We start from the raw sequence: 22,119 nt of genomic DNA, 5'->3' as shown, positions 1-22,119 counted from the left end.
CTCGGTCTTGGGTCCTATCCTATTTAATATCTTTGTATGGGACCTGTCTCGGGGACTTCGAGGTAAAATTGCATTATTTGCCGATGACGCTAAATTGTGCAACATAGTGGGCAAAATCACAGTGCCCAACAGTATGACGCAGGACCTACTCTTACTGGAACAATGGTCCGCAACTTGGCAACTGAGTTTTAATGTCAAAAAATGTAAGGTTATGCACCTTGGCAGCAGAAATCCATGCAGTACTTACACTCTGAATGGCGAGACCTTAGCAAGAACTGCTGCAGAACGGGACCTAGGAGTAATTACTAGTGAAGATATGAAGACTGCCAATCAAGTAGAGAAAGCTTCATCCAAGGCTAGGCAAATGCTGGGTTGCATCCGAAGAAGTTTTGTCAGCCAAAAGCCCGAAGTTGTAATGCCATTGTACAGGTCCATGGTAAGACCTCATCTGGAATATTGTGTTTAATTTTGGAGGCCACATTATCAAAAGGATGTGCTGAGAGTGGAGTCAGTTCAGCGAATGGCCACCAGGATGGTCTCAGGACTCAAGGATCTCCTGTATGAGGAACGTCTAGGTAAGTTGCAGCTATACTCTCTCAAGGAACGCAAAGAGAGGGGAGTCACGATAGAGACATTCAAATATGTTACTGGCCGTATTGAGGTAGAAGATCTTTTTCCTTACAGGACCTACGGCAACAAGAGGACATCCGTTGAAAATCAGGGGTGGGAGATTTCATAGCGACACTAGGAAGTATTTCTTCACTGAAAGGGTGGTTGATCGTTGGAATGATCTTCCACTTTAGGTAATTGAAGCAAGCAACATGCTTGATTTTAAGAAAAAATGGGATAAGCATGTGGGTTCACTTTGAGGAAGTGCTTAGGGGGGAGGGTCCTTAGAGTGGGCAGACTTGTTGGGCCGGTAGCCCTTTTCTACTGTCATGTTCTATATTTCTATTCTTGACCAAGGACTAACTATGAAGAATTAGATTGACACAGTGGTCCAGAAAGGATATTACACTTTATGGAAGTTACGTACTCTTAACCCTATCTTGAGACTGCTGCTTTCAAAACTCTTGTTCAATCATTACTTTTGCACCAAGAAAAATCTAGCTAGATTGACCTTGGTGCAGAATACAGTGGTAAGACTGGTTTACCATTTGAGGAAGTTTGACCATGTAATGCCTTATTACATCGAACTGCACTGGCTTCTGGTCGAGGTTTGAATAATCTTTAAGTTGGGATGTTTGTACTATAAACTATTGTAAACTGCATAGAACTTTACGGCCTTGCGGTATATAAACTGATTATTATTATTAGATTGCTTTGAGTTCCAACAGAGTTATATGACAAAGGTGGTCCTGATGAGCTTCCCAAGCATTAAGTGGATGAGTCCGTGGTCAGAACTTTCTGATGAGGAGGGGTATGGAACAAAAATCCTCTGGACAGATTGGAAGAGTTCATCTACCAGTGCAGCGACTGTCAAAGTGAAGGCGTGACTAATGTGTTGAGAGAGTTGATCAAGAGCTTGAGACTGCTGAGATGCGAGAGTCCAATGAGGTATCCTGAGATGAAGTCTCGCAAACGGAGTAACATGCACTGTGGAAGTCATGTGGCCCAGGAGTGCCATCAATCTCAGCCAGACAAATGATGGTAGATCCCTAGCTCTAATTAGCTGCTAGAGGCTGGGTGTAAAAGCTGAAGGTCAGCCAGTAAAAGCCAAGGAGAATAAGCCCAGCCAGCTGCTCTTCCTACCCATATCCAAGACAGAGGAGCAACAATTACAAGAAAAACAAAACATTCACAGGCGCCCACATTCCTCTCACTTTTCCTGCTCCTCTAGGGTACCCGCTGACAGATGCCACAGGAGTGGAGGCTCTCAGCCAGTAGCAAAACAGGCAAGACTTCGTTAAGCTCCTGAATTGAATATGGGCATCCTCTGAGGGCAGCACACGATTGATTGATTTTAGACATTTCTAACCCCCCTATTATCAAGGCAAGGTTCAGTACTACCTATTGAAAAAAAAAAAGTGAGAAAACCCCTCTGCACCTAATATGATAAAGGCCTATGTAACTGTCCAAATATCATGGCAACATCTAGTGGCATGCAGTCAGGGCCTTCAGGGGATTCACCTCAACCCATAAAGGCCCTGAAAGCACTGCTCTGAATGATTGATTGAGCAAGAAACAGATGCTGCTCAGCCAATTAAATTCAGATCAGTACTGTCAAGGCTTTCAGGGGTTTTGGAGAATCCCCAGTCCAAGAGCCCTACTTTTTTTTTTTTGGGGGGGGGGGGTTTACTTTTTGTTTCATGCAGTTTGGTTGAACAGGCTGCCTACTCAACAAATCAAACTGCATCAAACAAAAAAAATTAAAAAGCAGGGCTGCAGAGCTGGGGATTCACGGAATCCCCTTGAAAGCCCTCGCCGCATGCCACTGGTGGCATCACTAGAGATTTAAAAACTTGGAGGCATGGTCCTGTTGCACCTCCTTTAGCCCCACAATGCAAGCTGGGTTATTTAATTTATATAATAAAGATGTGTTTTATATGTATTTACATACATCTCATTATTATGTTTTCTGTGGTGATCAGAAATACAGCAATTGTACATTATTGTCCCACGGTAGGAGTGTACGGCCCAAATTTTTCATTTTGTTTGATTTCATTTCCTCCAATCCCCCCAAACTGACCCCTTACCCCCCTAACCTCCCCTTCCCATCCAGTGAGATCACCCAAACCTCCTCTATTTCCCCTGTCCCGCAACAATGATAAAACTACTATAAACAGTACAGCCCTGAGACTAATCTATTCAATAAGAAAACATGACCACATCACCGAGGCATACCTCAAATCATACTGGCTCCCAATTAAAGCAAGAATACTCCAACTCTCCAAACTACTAATCGTGACCCCAGACTACAAAACTTTCAGAAAAATCCTGCTATTCAAGAAATCCATTAAGACTAATTAACAAATGAAACATTTCAATCCTCTGAAGCAACCTGCCCTACACTAACACCTCTGGACATGTCCAGAAATCCTCTTCTGTAATCCGCCTTGAACCGCAAGGTAATGGCGGAATAAAAGTCACTAATGTAATGTAATATTTCCTAGTCACATCTTCCATCTTATGCTGGACACCTATCAGAGCCTCCTTTCACCCATCTAGTCTGGTTTCCATCACATCCACCCGGGCTCCCATATCAATCAAGTCCGAGCAGAACTCCTGCACCGCCACAGCAGAGATCTCCGATTTCAGCTCCTGGAGCCACTGCTTCATATCCACCTTTGTCAGTGGCTCCAAACTAGAGAATGACACGGTGGTGGTTTACCCGCGGCAACCGCATTTTAGCCGCGGGTCACCCGCCGAAAACGGGGAAGAAAACTAGCAGTCGCTGCGGCGACGGGGACAAGGCTATTCACCGCCCGCGGGGCGGTGAATGGTCTTGTCCCCGCAGTGAGGCATGAAGGATCGCGCGGTCCCCGCAGCTCACACCCGCCTGCCCAATCGATTCTAGTGTTTAGCCAGCTCTCTCCCTTCTCCTCACCTTAGTTTGTAGATTTTCTTTTTCGGCGACCCGCACGCTATCAGAGAGCCACGCACCCGCTGCTGCTCAGTTTCGATCTTCTGCTCTGACGCAAGCGGAAACAGGAAGTTGCAGCAGAGCAGAAGACTGAACACTGAGCAGTAGCGCGTGCAGGTCGCCGAAAAAGAAAACCTATAAACTAAGGTGAGGAGAAGGGAGAGAGCTGGCTAAACACTAGGATCGATTGGGCAGGCAGGTAGTGGCTGCGGGGACCGTGCGATCGCTAGTGTTCCCGGCTCAAATTGGAAGGAGGGAGTGAAAGGGAAAAGGATTCTGGGCCAAGGGGATGAAGTCAGAAAGAAAAACCCACAGCAGGAAAGAAAGGGAAGGACTGGCAGGTGAGCCAGATGTTAGAAGCGGGGGGGTAAGAAAGAGGGAAAAAAGCTAGATGGGGTTGAAAAGAAGAGACACACTGGTATGGAAGAGGAAGATAGGGGAAATCTGGACACAGGAAGGTAACAGAAAGAGGGGAAATTATGTGCATGGGGCATAGGGACAGAGACATAAAGGGGACATGCCATGGGGATGGTATATGACAGATACATAGGGGAGATATTAGAAATGGAGAAAATAGGAGCACAGAAGCGAGATGGTTTGTGGGGATGGGACAGGGACCGAGCTTGCAGGCTCCAGTGGCTTGCACAAATTACATTGTAACGTGCCATGAAAATAAGAGGAAGGAAGGTATATAGGCCACGCGAGAGGAGCTGAAGGATAGTAGAAAGGAACAGATGGTAAAGGAGGGAGGGAAGGGTGGTGGTGGAAAGGAATAGAACAGACATTGAAGGAGGGTGGAGAGGAACAGACCCCCAAGGGAAATGTGGAAGACAGAGTGGGAAGAAGACAGATGCCAGACTATGCGGGAGCGGAGGGAAGAAGATGGGTGCTAGACCAATGGGGGGGGAGGGTTAAGGGAGAGGCACAGTAACAGCAAATGGAAGACGCAGAGAGAAGACACACAGTGGATGGAAGGAATTCAATGAGAAGATGTGGAAAGCAGAAACCAGACAACAAAGGTAGAAAAAAAATTATATTTATTTATTTATTTTTTGCTTTAGGATAAAATAGTATATTAGTTGTGTTGATAAAAATTTATAAACAAAGCCCTGCCAGCTGAACATCTCTTTCTCTAGTTCAGCAGCAGGAACTTTGATTTATAAGAAAGGAATAAGCTAAATATTACAGTACTAAGGCTTATATGGATGCAGCGGGGACGGTGACGGGGCGGTGAATGGGATGGCAGTGGCGGTGACGGGGCGGTGAAAGGGATGGCGGTGACGGTGACGGGGCGGTGAAGGGAACGGCGGTGACGGGGCGGTGCAGAGGATGGTGGGCCGGTGACGGGGCGGGGACAGATTTTTTCCCCGTGTCATTCTCTACTCCAAACCCTCCGGACTAAGGACTGCATTCTCCATCTGCACACATCTGCCACTGACCCGCCTCCTCCTGCAGCCCTGAACATGCGCTGCAGCCAGACTGTTACTTGCAGGCGCACGATGCTGGTTTATCGATCTCCAGGGGGAGAGGGGGTTTCGTGGCCATGGATGCGCTGCTGTTGTAGCCACTCGTGCCAGAGGAAGGAAAAGAAACACACTGGCAAATAATTCAGTTTATTCGGGGAAACTCTCGGCCAGATCTGAGCTCAAACGCTAAGCTCCCATCTTTGCTTTATTATTTATGAATTTCAAAATATAAACAAGCAAACCTTACTTGAATACAGACTTGGAAAACACCCACATGTGGTACCCAAAATATTCTAAGTCATTATAATTAACTATTTAGTCCACAATATTTGAGGATCCAAAAGTAAGAAAAAAAATAAATGAGAATTACACATTAACCAAAAGGACAGCTTTGAAAAACAAATTCTGACAACCGGTTCATTAAATTGTGAGCGATGCTATTGTACCAATCCCTTTCTCCCGTTCTTTAGACACAATAAATTCCAACAATTTTCGGTTAAAAAAAAATAAAAATGAATTTTTCCCTTCTAGTGAAACAGCATTTTGCAGGAAATTTCAATACAAAAGATGCACCCAAAGCTTGGACCCTTGGCCTATATGCCCAAAAACTCCTTTCTTCTCTTCTGAGTCACTTGATATGTCAGGAAAAATACTATTGAATTGAAAAATTTCTCATTCATATGTCTAAAATAAGTCAGAAGAATTAAATCTCTATCAAATTCTAAGGCAAACGTCTCTATGTGCATGGACCTTTCAGTTATTACTTCCAGTGAATTCTCCAGAACGTTAGTCAAATTCAGTTCACCACCTTCTACTCCCATTGCTCCAGTGGGAATAGAATCTTGTTTCCTCACTAGAGAAATATACTGAGCTCTAATTATTGGTGGTAGATTTCCGTTGGTATTAAAATCTTTCAGATATCTCTGAACCATTTCAAATGTTGGTATTATTGGAGATTTAGGATTATTGGACATTTAAGAAAGTTTAAAAGTCTCAGATTATTCTTCCTCTATTTACCAGACTCCAATTTTTCTGAATAAAGGCTCTTTAACAAGCTCCACTCCTAAAGTTTTAATTTGTTTAATCTGTTCTTCATGTCCCTTTATACTCTCACCTTGTTCTTGCAACATTTCACCATGGATATTTACCTGGGAGTTGACAGAAGCACAATCAGATCTTACCACAAAGTTATTGCTTTTTTTGAGATTGGAGTCCATGATTTCAATAACTCTCCAGTTCATCCATATTGACAACAACAGATTTAACCAACTCTCCAAAATACTCGCTCCCTCTCATGGAAGATGAGGTCTCTCCAGCCTCCGCAGTGAGGGCTGATGTCAGGGCTCCAGCAGGATCTTTCTCAACCACCACCAACTCTCCTCCCACTGCTCCTTCAGGGCTTAGCAACTACCTTTCTTCATGGGCAGACTATTGCCTCTCTCTCCACAGGGATTGGAGAGGAGCCTACCCATGGATCGGGCTAAGAGAAACACGATCAGAATTAAGGCTTGCCGTAGACTTCGGCGTTTCTCCCGAAGGCAGGAGTGTCTCCTTCACTTGGCGCATTATTCTCATCTTGATCGTTGTTTGCACCAGATTTCTGGAGCTCCCAGAAACTGGAGAATTGGCCAGGGAGCTCCTTGCCGCTTTCCCATATCAACGTGGTCATCTAGCAACACATGAAAAAAAACCAAACTCTTGTCCAGCAGAAAAAGGTAAGAGAAAGCAAATGTAGAACACAAGTCACCACTGGAGACTGCCCTTGCTTCTGCCCACGATGAAGCTACACTTCTGATTGTGCCTTCACAGAAATAGGATGGTCAGAAAGGCTAAACTCTGACCTCCAGATATTGAAGCAGTACTCTTCTCACATTCAACTTCTTTAAAATTCGGTATGTTTCTTGGAACGCTGGAACTCTAACTTCCCAATTGACATGAAACACCAAAACCACTTTCAGCAGGAAGGTATGATACATAAAAACACTCCAGTGTCAGATCTTACGGAATGGCTCCCTACAAGAGCCTGGAGTTCTGAGACCTGTGCCGCCGAGGTCACACCCACCAGAAAAACGGCTCAGTGTCAAATCCATCCGCGATGCTTCTTTTAGTAGCTCAAATGGAGCTTGGCCAAGACCCCGCAAAACCACGTTATGATCCCACGAAGGGAAAGGACTTTAATTAGAGGTCTGATGTGTAATACACCCTTCAAATATCTGGTTATGTCTAGATACGACACCAACATAGTTCTTTGGTCTCGAGCTATGAAGCAAGAGCCCTGCAACTTGGACTCGAAGGGATGCCACTGTAAGACTCTTGTCAAAGCTGGCTTGAAGGAAAACCAACACCACAGAAACCGAAGCTGAAAACAGCTCCACCTTTACCTGGGCACACCACTGCTGAAAAGTGCCACACCTTAGCATAGGCCAAGACAGTTGTCACCTTCTTAGACTTGAGAGGTAATGACCACTTATGAGTACCCCTTACGTGCTATCGCTTCGTATTCAAGAACCAAGCCGTAAATGCAAAGCGATCTGGATCCTTTATGAGTAATTGGGCCTGGGAAAGGAAGTCCAGATGCACCAGTAGCTTGAGACCTGACCAAAAACTCACTAGGATCTGCGTGGCCAATCTGGAACTACCAGACACTCCTCCCCCCCACCAAACCCCCCCCCCCCAAAAAAAAAAAAAAAACCTACTCGAGATTCTTTGAAAGATTCAGCCTATCATGGGCCACAGAGAAGAAACATATAATAATAAGCTCAGTGGCCATGGCTGGACTGATGATCCAGACCCGCACTTCCAGGCTGATATCTTCAACTGAAGAACCTGTCCACCTTTTTGTTCTTTGCCATAGACATGAGACCAAATTGTGGTTGACCACAGCGACTAACAACGGCTTAGAATGCTGTCTCAAACAGCATCCACTCTACAAAATCCAAGGAAGTCGGCTTGGACATTGTCCACTCCTGATACGTGTACTGCCAAGAATACCTGCAGATGTTATGCCTAATTGAAAAGTAAGCAGGCTTCCAGACACAAAGGCCCCTAGGCAATTTGACATAAGCCACTGCCGTAGCATTGTCTGAGAAGATCCAGACTACCTAGCCTTCTAGAGTCATAAGAACATAAACATAGAAACATAGAAAGATGACGGCAGAAAAGGGCTACAGCCCATCAAGTCTGCCCACTCTACTGACCCACCCCATTAAGTCTGAGTGCATATGACTTAGTTCCTTAGCTCGACCTTCGTAGGGATCCCACGTGGATGTCCCATTTATTCTTAAAGTCGAGCACGCTGGTGGCCTTGATCACCTGCACCGGAAGTCTGTTCCATTGATCCACCACCCTTTCTGTGAAGAAGTACTTCCTGGTGTCACTACTAAATTTCCCTCCTCTAAGTTTAAGCGGGTGCCCCCTTGTGACCGAGGGTCCCTTGGGAACGAATATGTCGTCTTCCAGCTCTACACGACCTGTGACGTATTTAAATGTCTCAATCATGTCACCCCTTTCCCTGCGTTCCTCTAGAGTATAGAGCTGTAATTTGCCCAGTCTTTCTTCGTATGAGAGACCCTTGAGTCCGGAGACCATTCTAGTGGCCATCCGCTGGACCGACTCGGCTCGAAGCACATCTTTACGGTAATGTGGCCTCCAGAATTGCACACAGTATTCCAGCTGAGGTCTCACCATGGCTCTATACAGTGGCATCATGACTTCAGGTTTGCGGCTGACGAAGCTTCTCTTGATACATCCCATCATTTGCCTTGCCTTGGACGAGGCCTTCTCTACTTGTTTGGCAGCTTTCATGTCTGCACTGATGATTACTCCCAAGTCCCGTTCTTCTGAAGTCCTAGCTAGTGCCTCTCCATTCAAGGTGTATGTTCTGCATGGATTTCTGCTGCCGAGATGCATGACCTTACACTTCTTAGCGTTGAATCCCAGCTGCCATGTCGAGGACCAGTTTTCCAGCGCGAGCAGATCCTGCGTCATATTATCCTTGAGATTGCTTTCACTTACTATGTTACACAGTTTGGCGTCGTCGGCAAACAGTGCTACTTTTCCCTGAAGCCCCTGGGTCAAGTCCCTTATGAATATGTTGAAAAGGGACGGTCCCAGTACTAAGTATAGCCTTACTGGATCAGACCAATAGTCCATCTAGCTCAGTATCCTGTCTTCATGGAGGCCAATTCAAGTTACAAGTGCCTGGCAAAAATCCAAATAGTAGCAGCAGTAGTCTTCTGCAGTTTTAGCAGAGCCAGCCAAATGGCTCAAAGTTCCACTTCCTCTGGGTGAGTGACAAACATCCTTGAATCGGCCAACGGTTGTATTGAGCTCCCCAGTCGAAGAGACTGGTGTGTCATGAGGACATCTAGGATGTTATGCGGAAGAGCATACCTTTGGTGAGGAGCAAAGCGTAGTCACCAATTCATGCTGGCCTGGGCCTCCAGCATCTAAGGAAGAGACTTCTGTAAAGTGCATCTGTGGAGACCCAACGAATGCTGGAGAGGACACATAAGGGCCCTTGCCCAAGGACCATCTATCGTAGCTGCCATAGAAACTAGGACTTAAAGATAGTCCCACACTGATGGAGCCAGCTTGGCCAGGAGGTACGCTCTGACTGCAGAGCTTCTGGCAGACAGACACCCTGGTACTCCAGTAATTTACAATCCAACCCAGACCCTCCAGGACTCGGATCACCTGATCTACCTTCAGACAATGAAGGGGTCTGGATGAGACAGTTGTCCATGTAGGGATGCACCTGCAGCCTCATCTTTTGCAGGTGGACTGCCACCACCATCACTTTGGTGAATGTGTGGGGAGCTATCACCAGGCCTAAGGGCAGAGCAGAGAATTGGTAATACTGTTTCAGGACATGAAACTGTAGGAACGTTTTGTGGTCTGGGAATATGGGACTATGCAAGTAGGCCTCTGTCAGATCTAGAGAGGATAGGAACTTTTCTGGAGTCACCGCTGCTATAATAGAATGAACTGTCTTCATGGGAAAATGCGAGACTCCGAGCACCACATTTATGTAATGTCCAAAATGGATCGCCAATCAGTCTTTTTCTTTGGCACGATGGAAGTATATGGAGTGTCTGCCCGAGTCTTAGGGCAGCACAGACTCTATGGTGCAAGTCATTGTGAGAATATCTAGCAACCTGTGTAGGACGGTCACTATTTCCGGTTTCATTAAAGAATAAGGCCTGTACTATTGGACTAGCCACCCATTCTTCAGCCCGAGTGCGCAAACAGGAGTCTAAACCTGATGCTCCTGCCCCTTCTTCATGCACGACACATGGTACAAGGATGCTCTTCTGGCGCACAATCTGTCAAGTCCTGGCATAAATTAGGAGTACAATAGCCCAAGGTCTCCATTCCTATCAGTTTTGAGGCAAAAATAAGATTTACAACTGCAGGAGACTTTTGAAAACAGATCACTAATCCAAGATGGTTGCTGGCAGGATTTTGTTGCCAAAACAGTAAAAATTCAGCAAAAGGTAAAAACTGGCACATTCAGGATTTTATGGTAGGGGGAACATAGGGAAACAAGCATAAACCGCATAAACCTCATAGGCTGTAACAGCCTTACTCACTGTGACCTGTGCTGACAATGAGTTGCAGCCTGCTTCAGCCCTCAACAGTAGCTGGAAGGGAGAAAAAAATCACTGCCTTATGAAGAACGTCTCCTCCAATGCTGATCTTCAGGCTGCCAGTTGAACATGGTGTCTGACAACTTCTACCCCTGTGGACTGAAGGATGCGCAAAACCAGAAGGGGAGGCAAAAATGCAGCCGATACCCTGTGAGACACCGCTGAGCCTCTTATGGATGCCTAACAGCTGTGCTCAAACCCCTGAAAAGCAGTAGGTGAACAATGCCAAACAGGGACAGCCCTGAGCTCCAAAAACATTTCTGCAGACTGGCTAACAGGTTTCACATGGAATTGGCCTGTCAGCTGCAGACCAGTCTGCTTCTTCTCCACGCAGGCAGAGCCTCCTAACCCTGTAAATAGGAAGCTCTGAGCACTGAAACCCAAAGAAAAAGTTGAAAAACAGACTAAAATAAAAAGGCAGAGCAGAACAGAAATATTCCTTTTGGTTCATGTGCAGAAGGGAAAAGCCCCCTTTTGCAGTACAGCTCTATATGAAGGAGGAAGGTTACAGAAAAAAATCCAGAGTGGATTCCTTCTGCAGAAGCTCTCAGCCATGGGGAGATTATCCGCATGTCCAGAATGACACCTGTTGCACTGGAAAAATATTTCTCAACGGCACACCCTAAATTAATAAGTTCTAAGATAACTTATGTTTCTCTATTTTCTTCTAGCAGAAATTCACGCAGAACATCTGACCAAAATTTATACTAAGGTACTCACTAGAGATACCTTTATCATCCACCAAAAGCAGGCACGCAATTTTGCGCTGCTTCTCAGTGCTGAATGGCTTCCATAATAGCTCCTGCGAATTCTCGCGAGAATTCTCGGGAACCATTAAGGAAGCTACTCAGCAATGAGCAGCAGCGCAAAATCGTGCCCCTGCTTTTTCTTCTTCTCAGTGGTCGAAGATGCTCATAGGTAGCCAGTTAATAGCGGGGCAGGAACTTGAAAAGTTCACTCCTGCCTGCTGCACCTCCACCGACAATCATCAGTAGAGGTATGAGCCTCAGGCTAGGACAGGGAGGGTGGCAGACTGTAGAGCCTGGTGGTGGCGGCCTGCAATAATTTTGGAAAGGGGGTAGAGGTGGTGACCCAAATATAAAAGGGACCCCCATTTTAAAAATCCCGGTTTATATTAGAGTATGTAATGTAATGTAATGTAATGTAATTTATTTCTTATATACCGCTACATCCGTTAGGTTCTAAGCGGTTTGAAGAAAATATACATTAAGATTATAAATGAGAAGTAAGAAGGTACTTAAAAAATTCCCTTACTGTCCCGAAGGCTCACAATCTAACTAAAGTACCTGGAAATTAATAAAGAAGAGAAAATAAAGATGGTTGAAAAAAGAAAAATTCTATGTGAATTTATAGGATGGAAATTAAACTGACAGTGAAGAACTGTATGAAAAATGCATATGGAATGCAGTTAGAGAGGGTAGGTTACAATCTATTTATGGTATTTGTTTAATTGGAAGGTGTTAAGGTGGGTAATTTGGGGGAAGGTTATCTGAAGGTAGGTGAATCTTCTGGAGGTAAAAGAGGAGGGGTTAAGATATTTGGATGAATTTTTTGAAAAGCAGGGTTTTGATTTCTTTTCTGAATGTTTTGAGGTTGTCTGATATTGTCATAAGATTGGAGATGGAATGGTTGATTTTTGCTGCTTGTGTTGCCAGAAGGTTGTCAAACATTTTCTTGCGTTGTGTGCCTTTGAGTGGGGGGGAAGGCGAAAGGGTTCGAGGTTCTTCTGTGTCTTGAGGTGGAGATTTGGTTTAAGCGGTTGTTTAGATAGGAGGGGGAAGAGCCGTGTAATGCTTTGAATATCAGGCAGTGGAATTTGAATTGGATTCGTGCTTGTATGGGTAGCCAGTGAGAGTCTAAGAAGGCAGTTGTTATGTGATCATATTTTTTGAGTGAGTAGATCAATCTGAGGGTGGTGTTTTGTATGGTCTGGAGTTGTTTTATCATAGTGGCTGGACAAGGAAGATATAGGGAGTTGCAATAATCCAGCAGACCTAAGACTAGGGATTGGACGATTAGTCTAAATTGTGCTTGGTCAAAGAATTTTCTGATTTTACGGAGATTTCTCATGGTTAGAAAAGCTTTCTGGGTTGTTTTGTTGATCTGGGGCTGCATTGTGCAACATCTGTCTATCGTAACTCCTAGGAGTTTTAGTTCGGGTTGTATTGGGTATTTGGTATTTTTGATTTTCAGTTCAGTGATGGTAGGAGTTTGGGCTTTTTCGAGCAAAAGGAATTTTGTTTTTTCAGAATTTAGTTTTAGTTTGTATAGTATTTGTAGAGTATATACGGTACACAGAATTTTTACTTCCACCATTAAAATTTGCTGGAAGCAACACGGGAAGGAAAGGACATTTCTTCACAAATGGCGAGAATGCCCAAACACGAAGCAATATTGGGCAATTATGGGTTAGTAGTACCCTATGCTTCTAAAAATTTATTCTTATGAGGCTAGAATTTCTGTTTTAAAAACGTTTCCACGATGTGGCAAGGGAATTATTTATTCACTGCATTACTGCAGCTAGAACGGAGATAATTGTGTCTCAGAAGCAGAAATGCCTCCTCTTTTTAAGGAACTACTGAAAAGAATTTGGGATGTGTTATTCTCTCAAACTTAATGTTGAGAATTCTTTAGCTTAATTTGAAGACATATAAACCCTTAGGTTACCTGGTTGCACAGCCACTAATTACTAGATATGCAATTTATGTGTAGTGTATTGGATCTTGGTGGTTATGGGTATTAGGGTATGTTGGCTGGCTTCATCTCTTAGAGTAAGCAATAAATCTTGGCCAAAACATGATTTTTTTTTTAAAAAACAATTTTCCACGGCTTAGAACTTGCCCTTCTTTAAAAAACATTAAGTCCCAATGTATAATAGCATTAACATGCCAAACAGTACTTAGCTGAAAAACCAACTCTGCCTGTTTACCTGTCCCCCTGTGGCTCTGTCTCCAATTACTCCCCGTTCTCCTTCCCTGCTTCCATAACCAGATGCACTGCCACGACTCCCAGTATCTCTTCCAGATCTTTCTGGTCTCTCGCTTCTGTATAGAAAATAAACATGATAAACAAGTTTGTTAGTGTTACCAGTATCAGACCAGTTGTAATTCCAAAATAAAAACTCTGCAACTTTCCTACTTGGAAAAACATGCAAAATAGTCTCAATTTCTATTTCAGTTACTATAGTTAAATCATTGTGGTCAATCATCAAGCCCATATCCTGTTCCAGTTGGTGCGTTAAGATTTGTAGAAACATTACAGCAGATAAAAGGCCCAATGGCCCATCCAATCTGCCCATCTGCAACATTTACTATCTCCTCCTCTCCCTAAGGAGATCCCTGTGCTTGCCCCATGCTTTCTTGAATTCACAGTGCATCTAATACTTCTACCAGGAGACTATTCTGTGCATCTACCACCCTTTCTATAAAATTATATTTCCTTAAATTACAAAGCTGTGGTGGTAACCCTGAATTCACACGAACAAATAAGAATTATCACTGCACAACACAGCATCATCAACTCTATAATATACCTCAATGCGACTAAAGATTTTTTAGTTATGACCATTATCACTTTAGTCAGCTTTTCCAACATCTGCTTTGTAACCTCAAAGGTTTGAAATGGTCTTATGACAACGTATCAAATACTTGCAATACCTGCAAAGTTATATCAAATTAAAAAAGACCCGAAAAGCAGATGAATCCATTCCAGGAACAGTTCCACTATCTGCCCTCTTCTCCAGGGATTAAAACTGGTGTAGATATAAGTACCTTTTGAGACATGTTTGTGTTTAAATATATCTCGTTTCTCTGTGGTTATTCCACTTTCATTCTTCCAGTTTGATTATCTTGTAGCACTAGAATGACTTCCCTGTGAATGACCATTTGGTTTTTCAGGATTATTCATTTTTCCTGTTTCAAAAATCTGCCCTTCTCTATTGGTTCCAGACTTTCATTAATTACCACTGATCATCTATCTGTCTCTCTCACTGCCCACCTATCAGGGTCACTTCTTGGTTGTGGAGGCTCATTCTCCTGTTGTCACTGAAGTTTTTGGCAGTGTTCAAACCCTGCCTCCTCTTTCAACGTGGCTTTACATTAATGCCACGGTTGGAACTGAAAAGTAGCCGATTGGAAGAATGCTGTAAATTTCTACGGAATTAACCAGAGACGTACTAAGTAACACGCTGGATCCAAGACCATTCAGATTAGTTGATATCACTCCAACTTGATTAGTGAATAACACATGTTTAAATTTCACCTTATTTGGGTTACACTATATTATTTTGTTGCATGTATGTACGCCTATGATGGTGCACAGTGGGGCTTGAGAAGTAGCCTGCACTAACATTTTAAGCCTGGAACACTGGTTTTCCAGTGCCCCATTAGCTTTAATTACTGCACTGAGGGTACATATATATATAGAAATTTGAGGAATTGTTTGCATCTGGTTGTGTTCTGCTATCAACTTCTCTGAACTCCCACATAAGGGATTTTTTAATACTTCCTCTCTTCGTCCAGCTGCACAAGCCTTTTTGTATCCTCTGGACTGATAAAAACACTCCCGTCCAACAGATAAACAGCATCAAATATATGCACAACCTGGCAAAGTTTTATGAGTCACTGAAAACAGGAATTCTATGAAATTGTTTCTTCGCACTTGTTTTCTAAAAATATGAAATGTCTTGTGATTTTGTACAGCAGAGGGATATGACCACCATATTTCAAGTCTCAGCATTTAATTAGATTTAGGTGCTTGTCAAACAGGTACAGAAAACTTAACACGGAAACAAAACCCCACACCCCAACGGTAAACACCAATTCTGTTATTGTTCACTTGAGTAGAAGAAGGTTGAGGATTTTTTTTTCAAGTCAGACGTTCCACAGTAAGAAACCAGGTCAATGCAAAAGATGCCTGCAGATCAACTCCCTCAGGAAACTGGTGGAATGGAGATGGCAAGGATGAGAAACATCACAAGGGCTATAGCAAAGGAATGCTTCGAGATATTTAAACACTCCGGCAGAATGGATGGTGAACCTGGACCTCAAAATGACAGATGGACACAAGACTACCCAAAGCCAGTAGAATATACATCCCAACCACCTTCACTTTAGCTGAAAAACCAGTGTGAGGTTCTAGAAGCAAAGAAAAAAAAAATCTTCCCATGAAGGAGGAAGCAATCTGTAAACTCCCAAAGCTGTACCACTGACAACTATTGTACCTAGAAGTGAAAACAGTAGTGGTGGTTGGAGACTTCTTTCTGAGGGGCATCGAGAAATCCATTTCTCAAGTGGAATATTTCCTGGGAGGTAGATGTCTGTGCTGTCTGCCAAACACCAAGATCTGAGACATTACAGAGAGATTGCCAACATCATCAAGCCTATCATCAAATGTTTAAGTTTATTAAAATTTGATATCCAGCCAAAAGTTACAACAGTTCTCAGAAGCTAAGTTTTGTTCGTCCCAAGTTAGCACCCAATGCTGTTGCTGCTAGGTACTCCATCGCCCTCCTCCCCAAAAATAATACAAAGTGACTTCATGGCTGTGGGACAATGTATAAAGTAGGCAAGTTGTATTCTCCTCCCAGTTGAGAATAAAGGCTGCAGTAGAGAAACTTGCATTCTAGAGATAAATGCATGGCTATATAGAATGATGTTGAGCACATTGGTTTCCTTAACAATGGGATATTCAGAAAGATTCCATTCACTTACTGCAGGGGTGTCCAATGTCGGTCCTAGAGGGCCGCAATCCAGTTGGGTTTTCAGGATTTCCCCAATGAATATGCATGAGATCTATTAGCATACAATGAAAGCAGTGCATGCAAATAGACCTCATGTATATTCATTGGGGAAATCCGACTGGACTGCGGCCCTCGAGGACCGACATTGGACACTCCTGACTTACTGAAATGTCTTCCAGAAGAGAGTGGCTAACTTAATGAGGGCAGCTTTAAACTAGGATTGCCAGAGATGGGTCAAAACAGCTCAAGATAAGTAAAATTTAATGCTTTTATAGAAATGGGAAAGGCAACTGGAAAACTATGTATAGCAATGCCCATAGTATGGGAAAATCCTGGATCCCGAGACAATTTAAAAGGCCAACAGCTTTACTGGCGATCAGAGACCCATGACTGGCATAGTTATACTAGGTTACAATCTAAAGGAAGGATGAGCAGAAGAGCACCAATTAAATATACATACACACAAACACAGAATCACAGAGTTGATGAGACAATCTTCTGGATTAATATAGAGTGATATAACATCTAGTTATATTGGTTTGATTATATAGACCTCCACAGGCTGAAGAAGCAGTTTTATATTAAGACATTCACCAAATTGATATAAGAGGGCAGATGAGTGTGCTAGGTGATTACAAGGCCAGCTACAGTGGTTAACAGGGAGAGATCCTGCCTTTTCAATGGCCGATTCAGAATTCATTGCTCCACTGCTGGAAATTCATCTTTTAAGCTGATCTTCGGGCTGCCAGTCAAACACCATTGTCTGACTATGCCTCCACCGCTGCAGACCACCGGATGTACACTAGGATGGACGGAGGCATGAAAACGTAGCCTGTGCACTGCAGAACACCGCTGAGCCCCCTAAGCACGCAACAGTCTGCGCTCGATCCCCCGCTTAACAGGGAGTGAGACTAGGTCAGGGTCTTCCCTGAGCTCCAAGGAAGACTAAGCAGATGGGCTAACAGGTATCCCTGAAGGGATTGGCCTGTCAGCTACAGACTGAAGTCTGTGAATTCTCAAGCAGGCAGACCTTCAAATCCACTTCAAACATGAGAAAACATAAAAAAGTATGAACTATACTGAATTAAAATAAAATGGGAACAGCAGAATCTACACAGCTGCAACCATGCTAGAGGGTGCTAAACTAGCCTATGAAGTACACTAGAGGCAGAGTGAAAAACATATAATGGATTTCTTCTGCACACCATGCGAGTAATGGGAAATAACCTATGGTCTAGAACAGTGGTCTCAAACTCAAACCCTTTGCAGGGCCACATTTTGGATTTGTAGGTACTTAGAGGGCCGCAGAAAAAAATAGTTAATGTCTTATTAAAGAAATGACAATTTTGTATAAGATAAAACTCTTTATAGTTCATAAATCTTTCCTTTTGGCTAAGTCTTAATAATAATATTGTAATTTATTTATTTATTTATTTTTTCGGTTTCAAACTTTTTATTGAAAAAATTCAAGGAACCATACAAAATAGAGAACACACCATAATCACTAGTACATAGCACACAGTTGTAACATAACTCTTTGTAACAAGGCCAATCAAAAGCAGCAAAATAGTACAGTACCAGGAGCTCAACCCCCCCACTCGAAACCTCCCAATCAACCCCCCCTCCCCCCTAGTCCCGGAGAGCATACAGAATCAGCAGTAGAAATAAGTCCAAAGAAAACAAAACATAACATGGGGTATAGAGCAACAAAAAGTGGTAGATAAAAAATTTTTCATCCATCCCTTCTAGTCTTCCAGTCAAGATATGGTTTCCACCGATGCATGAACATACCCAATGTGTGCTGGCGCATAGCAGTTAACTGAGACATACGAAATATGTAATCCATTTTGTTAACCACATGGAATTTAGACGGTGTATTATCTTGGTGCCAAGCAGCAGCCAAAGCCAACCGTGCAGTAGTAACCAGAGGGGCAATGAGAGATGAAAATCGAGAAGGTACTCCCTGTGGCAACAAATTTAACCAGATCTTAAATTTAACCCCAGATCTTTAACCATGAGCACCCCACAAATGTCCGATATAACAGAAAACAACATATCCCAAAAGGGACCCACCTTTGGACAAGCCCACCAAATATGTTCAAACGTTCCAGAGGCCCCACAGCTATGCCAACAATCATCAGGGAGAGCAGGATTAATCCTATGTAATCGTTCAGGCGTGTAATACCACCGATATAGCATTTTATAACCATTTTCCACCATATTGTTAGCAATAGGTTTAAGGAGAGATCCACCTCATCCACCCTTAACACTTCCGCAGAAACCCCCCAAAAATCAATTCTGGAGTAGGAATTATGCACCTCAGAAAAATAGGAATAATCCCGCTCCCCAGGATTATGGTGACGCCAGGGATCAGTCAACCCCCAATGAGTAAAAAGATCCATCAATTTTTTTCTGTCCTGATGACCATATGACACCCCACCCGCCGAATTGTCCAAAGATGGGTTCCAAGTTAAATTAAAATCCCCCCCCCCCAGCACCACATGACCTTCAACCAACTCCTGCATCACCTGTCCCAAAGTCTCAAAAAAAGAGCCCTGCTCCTTATTGGGAGCATAGATATTAACACAAGTAAAAAGTTCCTCCTGAATAGTAACTTTTACAATGATATAGTGCCCCAGTTTATCCCGGACTACTTTGTGCACTACAGGAGCCAAGTCCTGCGCTATAAAAATTCCCACCCCATTTTTTCTTCCTGCTACCGTATTAGAAGCCAAATACACATGTGGGTATTTCTTATGATGGAGATAATGTTCATGCATCGGTCGGAAATGGGTCTCCTGTATAAATCCCACTCCCACCTTCAAACGAGCAGCTTCCTTAAATAACAATTGACGCTTCCTGGGAATATTTAATCCCCGCACATTAAAAGACATCCATCGTACCATAGTAAAACTCAAACATCCAAGCCAACAGCTATATCACCATAAACCCCCCAATTACACAAACATAAACCCCATTTCCAAGCAATCCACTGCTGATACAACAACTCAAAAGCAATGTCCAGAACCTCAACCCCCTCCCCTTCAATAACCTTACCCAATCCCAACTCCATTCCCAACTCTCCCCCCTCCCCCCAAAAACCACACCAGTAAAGAACTTCCAGCATACACCCCCTCCCCTCCTCACCCAGCTACATTCAATGACCCCTACATGCATACAGATCCCCACCCCCTGCCCCCAATACACACCCCGAACAATCAAATCCAACTACACGCCCACACTCATACCCAGCTTAAAAAAAACAAACCCTGACCCACCAAAGAACCAACACATACCCAACCCCTATGAGGAGGATAAACCAGACTAGATCACTAAGAAGTGACCCCCCACCACAAATAGTAATCCCAGAATCATACATAACACTTCATGTGGGTAAAGTCACTGTAGCCACATCAGAATGACGCTGAAGACGCTGTCCACTCTTTTCCCCTCGTCGCCAACGGGACTGACTCACGCTCCCACTACGTTGTGGTAGGGCCACTGCCGGGCGAGTCTCCTCCGCCGACCACAGTGTAGCTTGTTGCAGCAATAACTTGGCCTCCTCGGGGGTCGTGACTTTATGGACTTGATTTTGCAGAGGAAAAGTTAAACCAAACGGATAGTTCCATTTATAGCGAATTTGATGAGTCATCAAACACTTGGTAGCGCCACGAAAATCCCTCCGCTTCCTGAGAGTGAGGGCAGACATATCAGCATACAATTCAACTTTAGCTCCTTCCTAGTCAATATGTTCCACTCTCCGCGCCGCCGCCAATACCTGGTCTTTTAAAGGAAACCTGTGAAAACAGGCTATGAGATCACGCGGGCGATTCATGAGAGAAGTCCCTACAGCCCGATGAACTCCCTCAAACTCCATAGTAGGGGGAACAACTGTAGGATCATCAAGTTGTAAAAATTTTTCACAGATAGCGCGCATGGTATCCTCTAGCGATAGCGAACCACCACGCTCCGGCACTCCCCGGGCCTACAAGTTGTTACGACGGGCCCTATTTTCCATGTCCTCAGTCTTCAATAAAAGCTCCTCATACTTTGCCTCCATTCCCTTACATTGCTGCTGTAGATGTAAAATGTCTCCATCATGATCTATAACACGCTCTTCAAAATCGCTTAATTTTTGGCCCATATCCATCACCGTCTTCCGCAAAGCAGAAACGTCGGAATGCAATTCCTTCTGCATCACCATCATAGTATTTTTAAGGTCAGCAAACCATCATAGTATTTTTAAGGCCGCATGTTTGAGACCACTGGTCTAGAATGTATCACCTATTGCACTGGAAAGGGATGTTAACAAGACTAAATGTTATAATGCCCCTGTATTGCTCCATGGTGTGACCTCATCTTGAGTATTATGTTCAATTCTGGTCTCCTTATCTTAAGATATAGAGGCACTAGAAAAGGTTCAAAGAAGAGTGACCAAGATAAATGGGATGGAACTCCTCTTGTATAATGAAAAACTAAAAAGGTTAGGTCTCTTCAGCTTGGAAAAGAGACGGTGATATGATTAAAGTCTACAAAATCCTGAGTGGAATAGAACGTGGATCGATTTTTCACTCTATCAAAAATTACAAAGACTAGAGGGCACTTGAAGTTACAGGGAAATACTTTTAAAACCCAATAGGATGAATTTTTTCACTCAGAATAGATCAGCTCTGGAACACATTACCAAGAGGTTGTGGTACAAGCAGATAGCGCCACTGATTTTAAGAAGGGTTTGGACAATTTCCTGGAGGAAAAGTCCATAGTCTGTTATTAAGACATGGAGTAAGCGCTGCTTGCCCTGGATCAGTAGCATAGAATGTTGCTACTCTTTGGGTTTTGGCCAATACTAGTAACCTGGATTGGCCACAGCGAAGAACAGGCTACTGGGCTTGATGGACCATTGGTCTGACCAAGTAAGGCTATTCTTATATTCTGATCGAACTCAAGAGCAAAATCACAGATCACCTCCAGGACCCGCTAATCCACACCTGGTAAAAGTCCCTCAAACAGGCTCCCACAGGAATGGGGGGGGAGGACCAGAACACCGTCACTGTGCAGGTCAGGAAGAGGAGAAGAGGCATACACCACAAAAGGACTGCATATGCTGGACGAAACAACCCCTGGAAGAAGAGACCGCAGAAGTATTGGCAGAACTCTAGAAACTACCTACCCTATTGGATTGCTGAGGATTGCTCTCCGGCAACAGAGGAACTTTGGAGTCTCCTAAACTCTGCACCAACTTATCCAATTTCTCTCCAAAAAGAAAAGCATCCTTAAAGGGAAATCGACTGAGTTCAGATTGAGGTTGAGTCTGCCGATCACCAAAGAGCCAAAAGGTATGTCTAATAGCCCCCCCCCCCCCCACCATAGACGCTGCAGAAGCCAGCAACAAATCATAAATGGCATCCGACAGATAAGAGCCCAATTCAATCTTTGCTACTTCCTGGTCCACCAACATACAATCATTGGACTCTAAACATGCTTAGCCCACCTGATGCATGCCCAGGCCACAAAACCACCACCTAGACTGCTAGGACCACTATGTCAAAACTGAGAAGAGCCTTCAACCTCCGGCCCTGCTGGTCACTCAGAGCAGAACCCCCCTTCCACTGGAATCTTGAACTTTTAAGCAATGGCCTAGACCACTACATCCACTACCAG

At 43.8% G+C, this 22,119-nt stretch overlaps 1 protein-coding gene across 3 annotated transcripts in view; it reads right to left on the bottom strand.

Moving 5' to 3' along the window:
• Nucleotides 1-22,119, bottom strand: part of SLTM (SAFB like transcription modulator) — a 362,439-nt gene that overhangs the window by 21,369 nt on the left and 318,951 nt on the right. For all 3 annotated transcript variants that reach the window (XM_033919728.1, XM_033919731.1, XM_033919730.1), the window contains one exon: nucleotides 13,648-13,762. In XM_033919728.1, the coding sequence (XP_033775619.1) occupies nucleotides 13,648-13,762 (115 nt within the window). The remainder of the gene's footprint in view (nucleotides 1-13,647; nucleotides 13,763-22,119) is intronic.

This window comes from Geotrypetes seraphini, chromosome 14, assembly GCF_902459505.1.
Source record: "Geotrypetes seraphini chromosome 14, aGeoSer1.1, whole genome shotgun sequence".
NCBI classification, from domain to species: domain Eukaryota; kingdom Metazoa; phylum Chordata; class Amphibia; order Gymnophiona; family Dermophiidae; genus Geotrypetes; species Geotrypetes seraphini.
The sequence above is the reverse complement of the archived record's forward strand: the minus strand, read 5'-3'. Positions and strand labels throughout refer to the sequence as shown.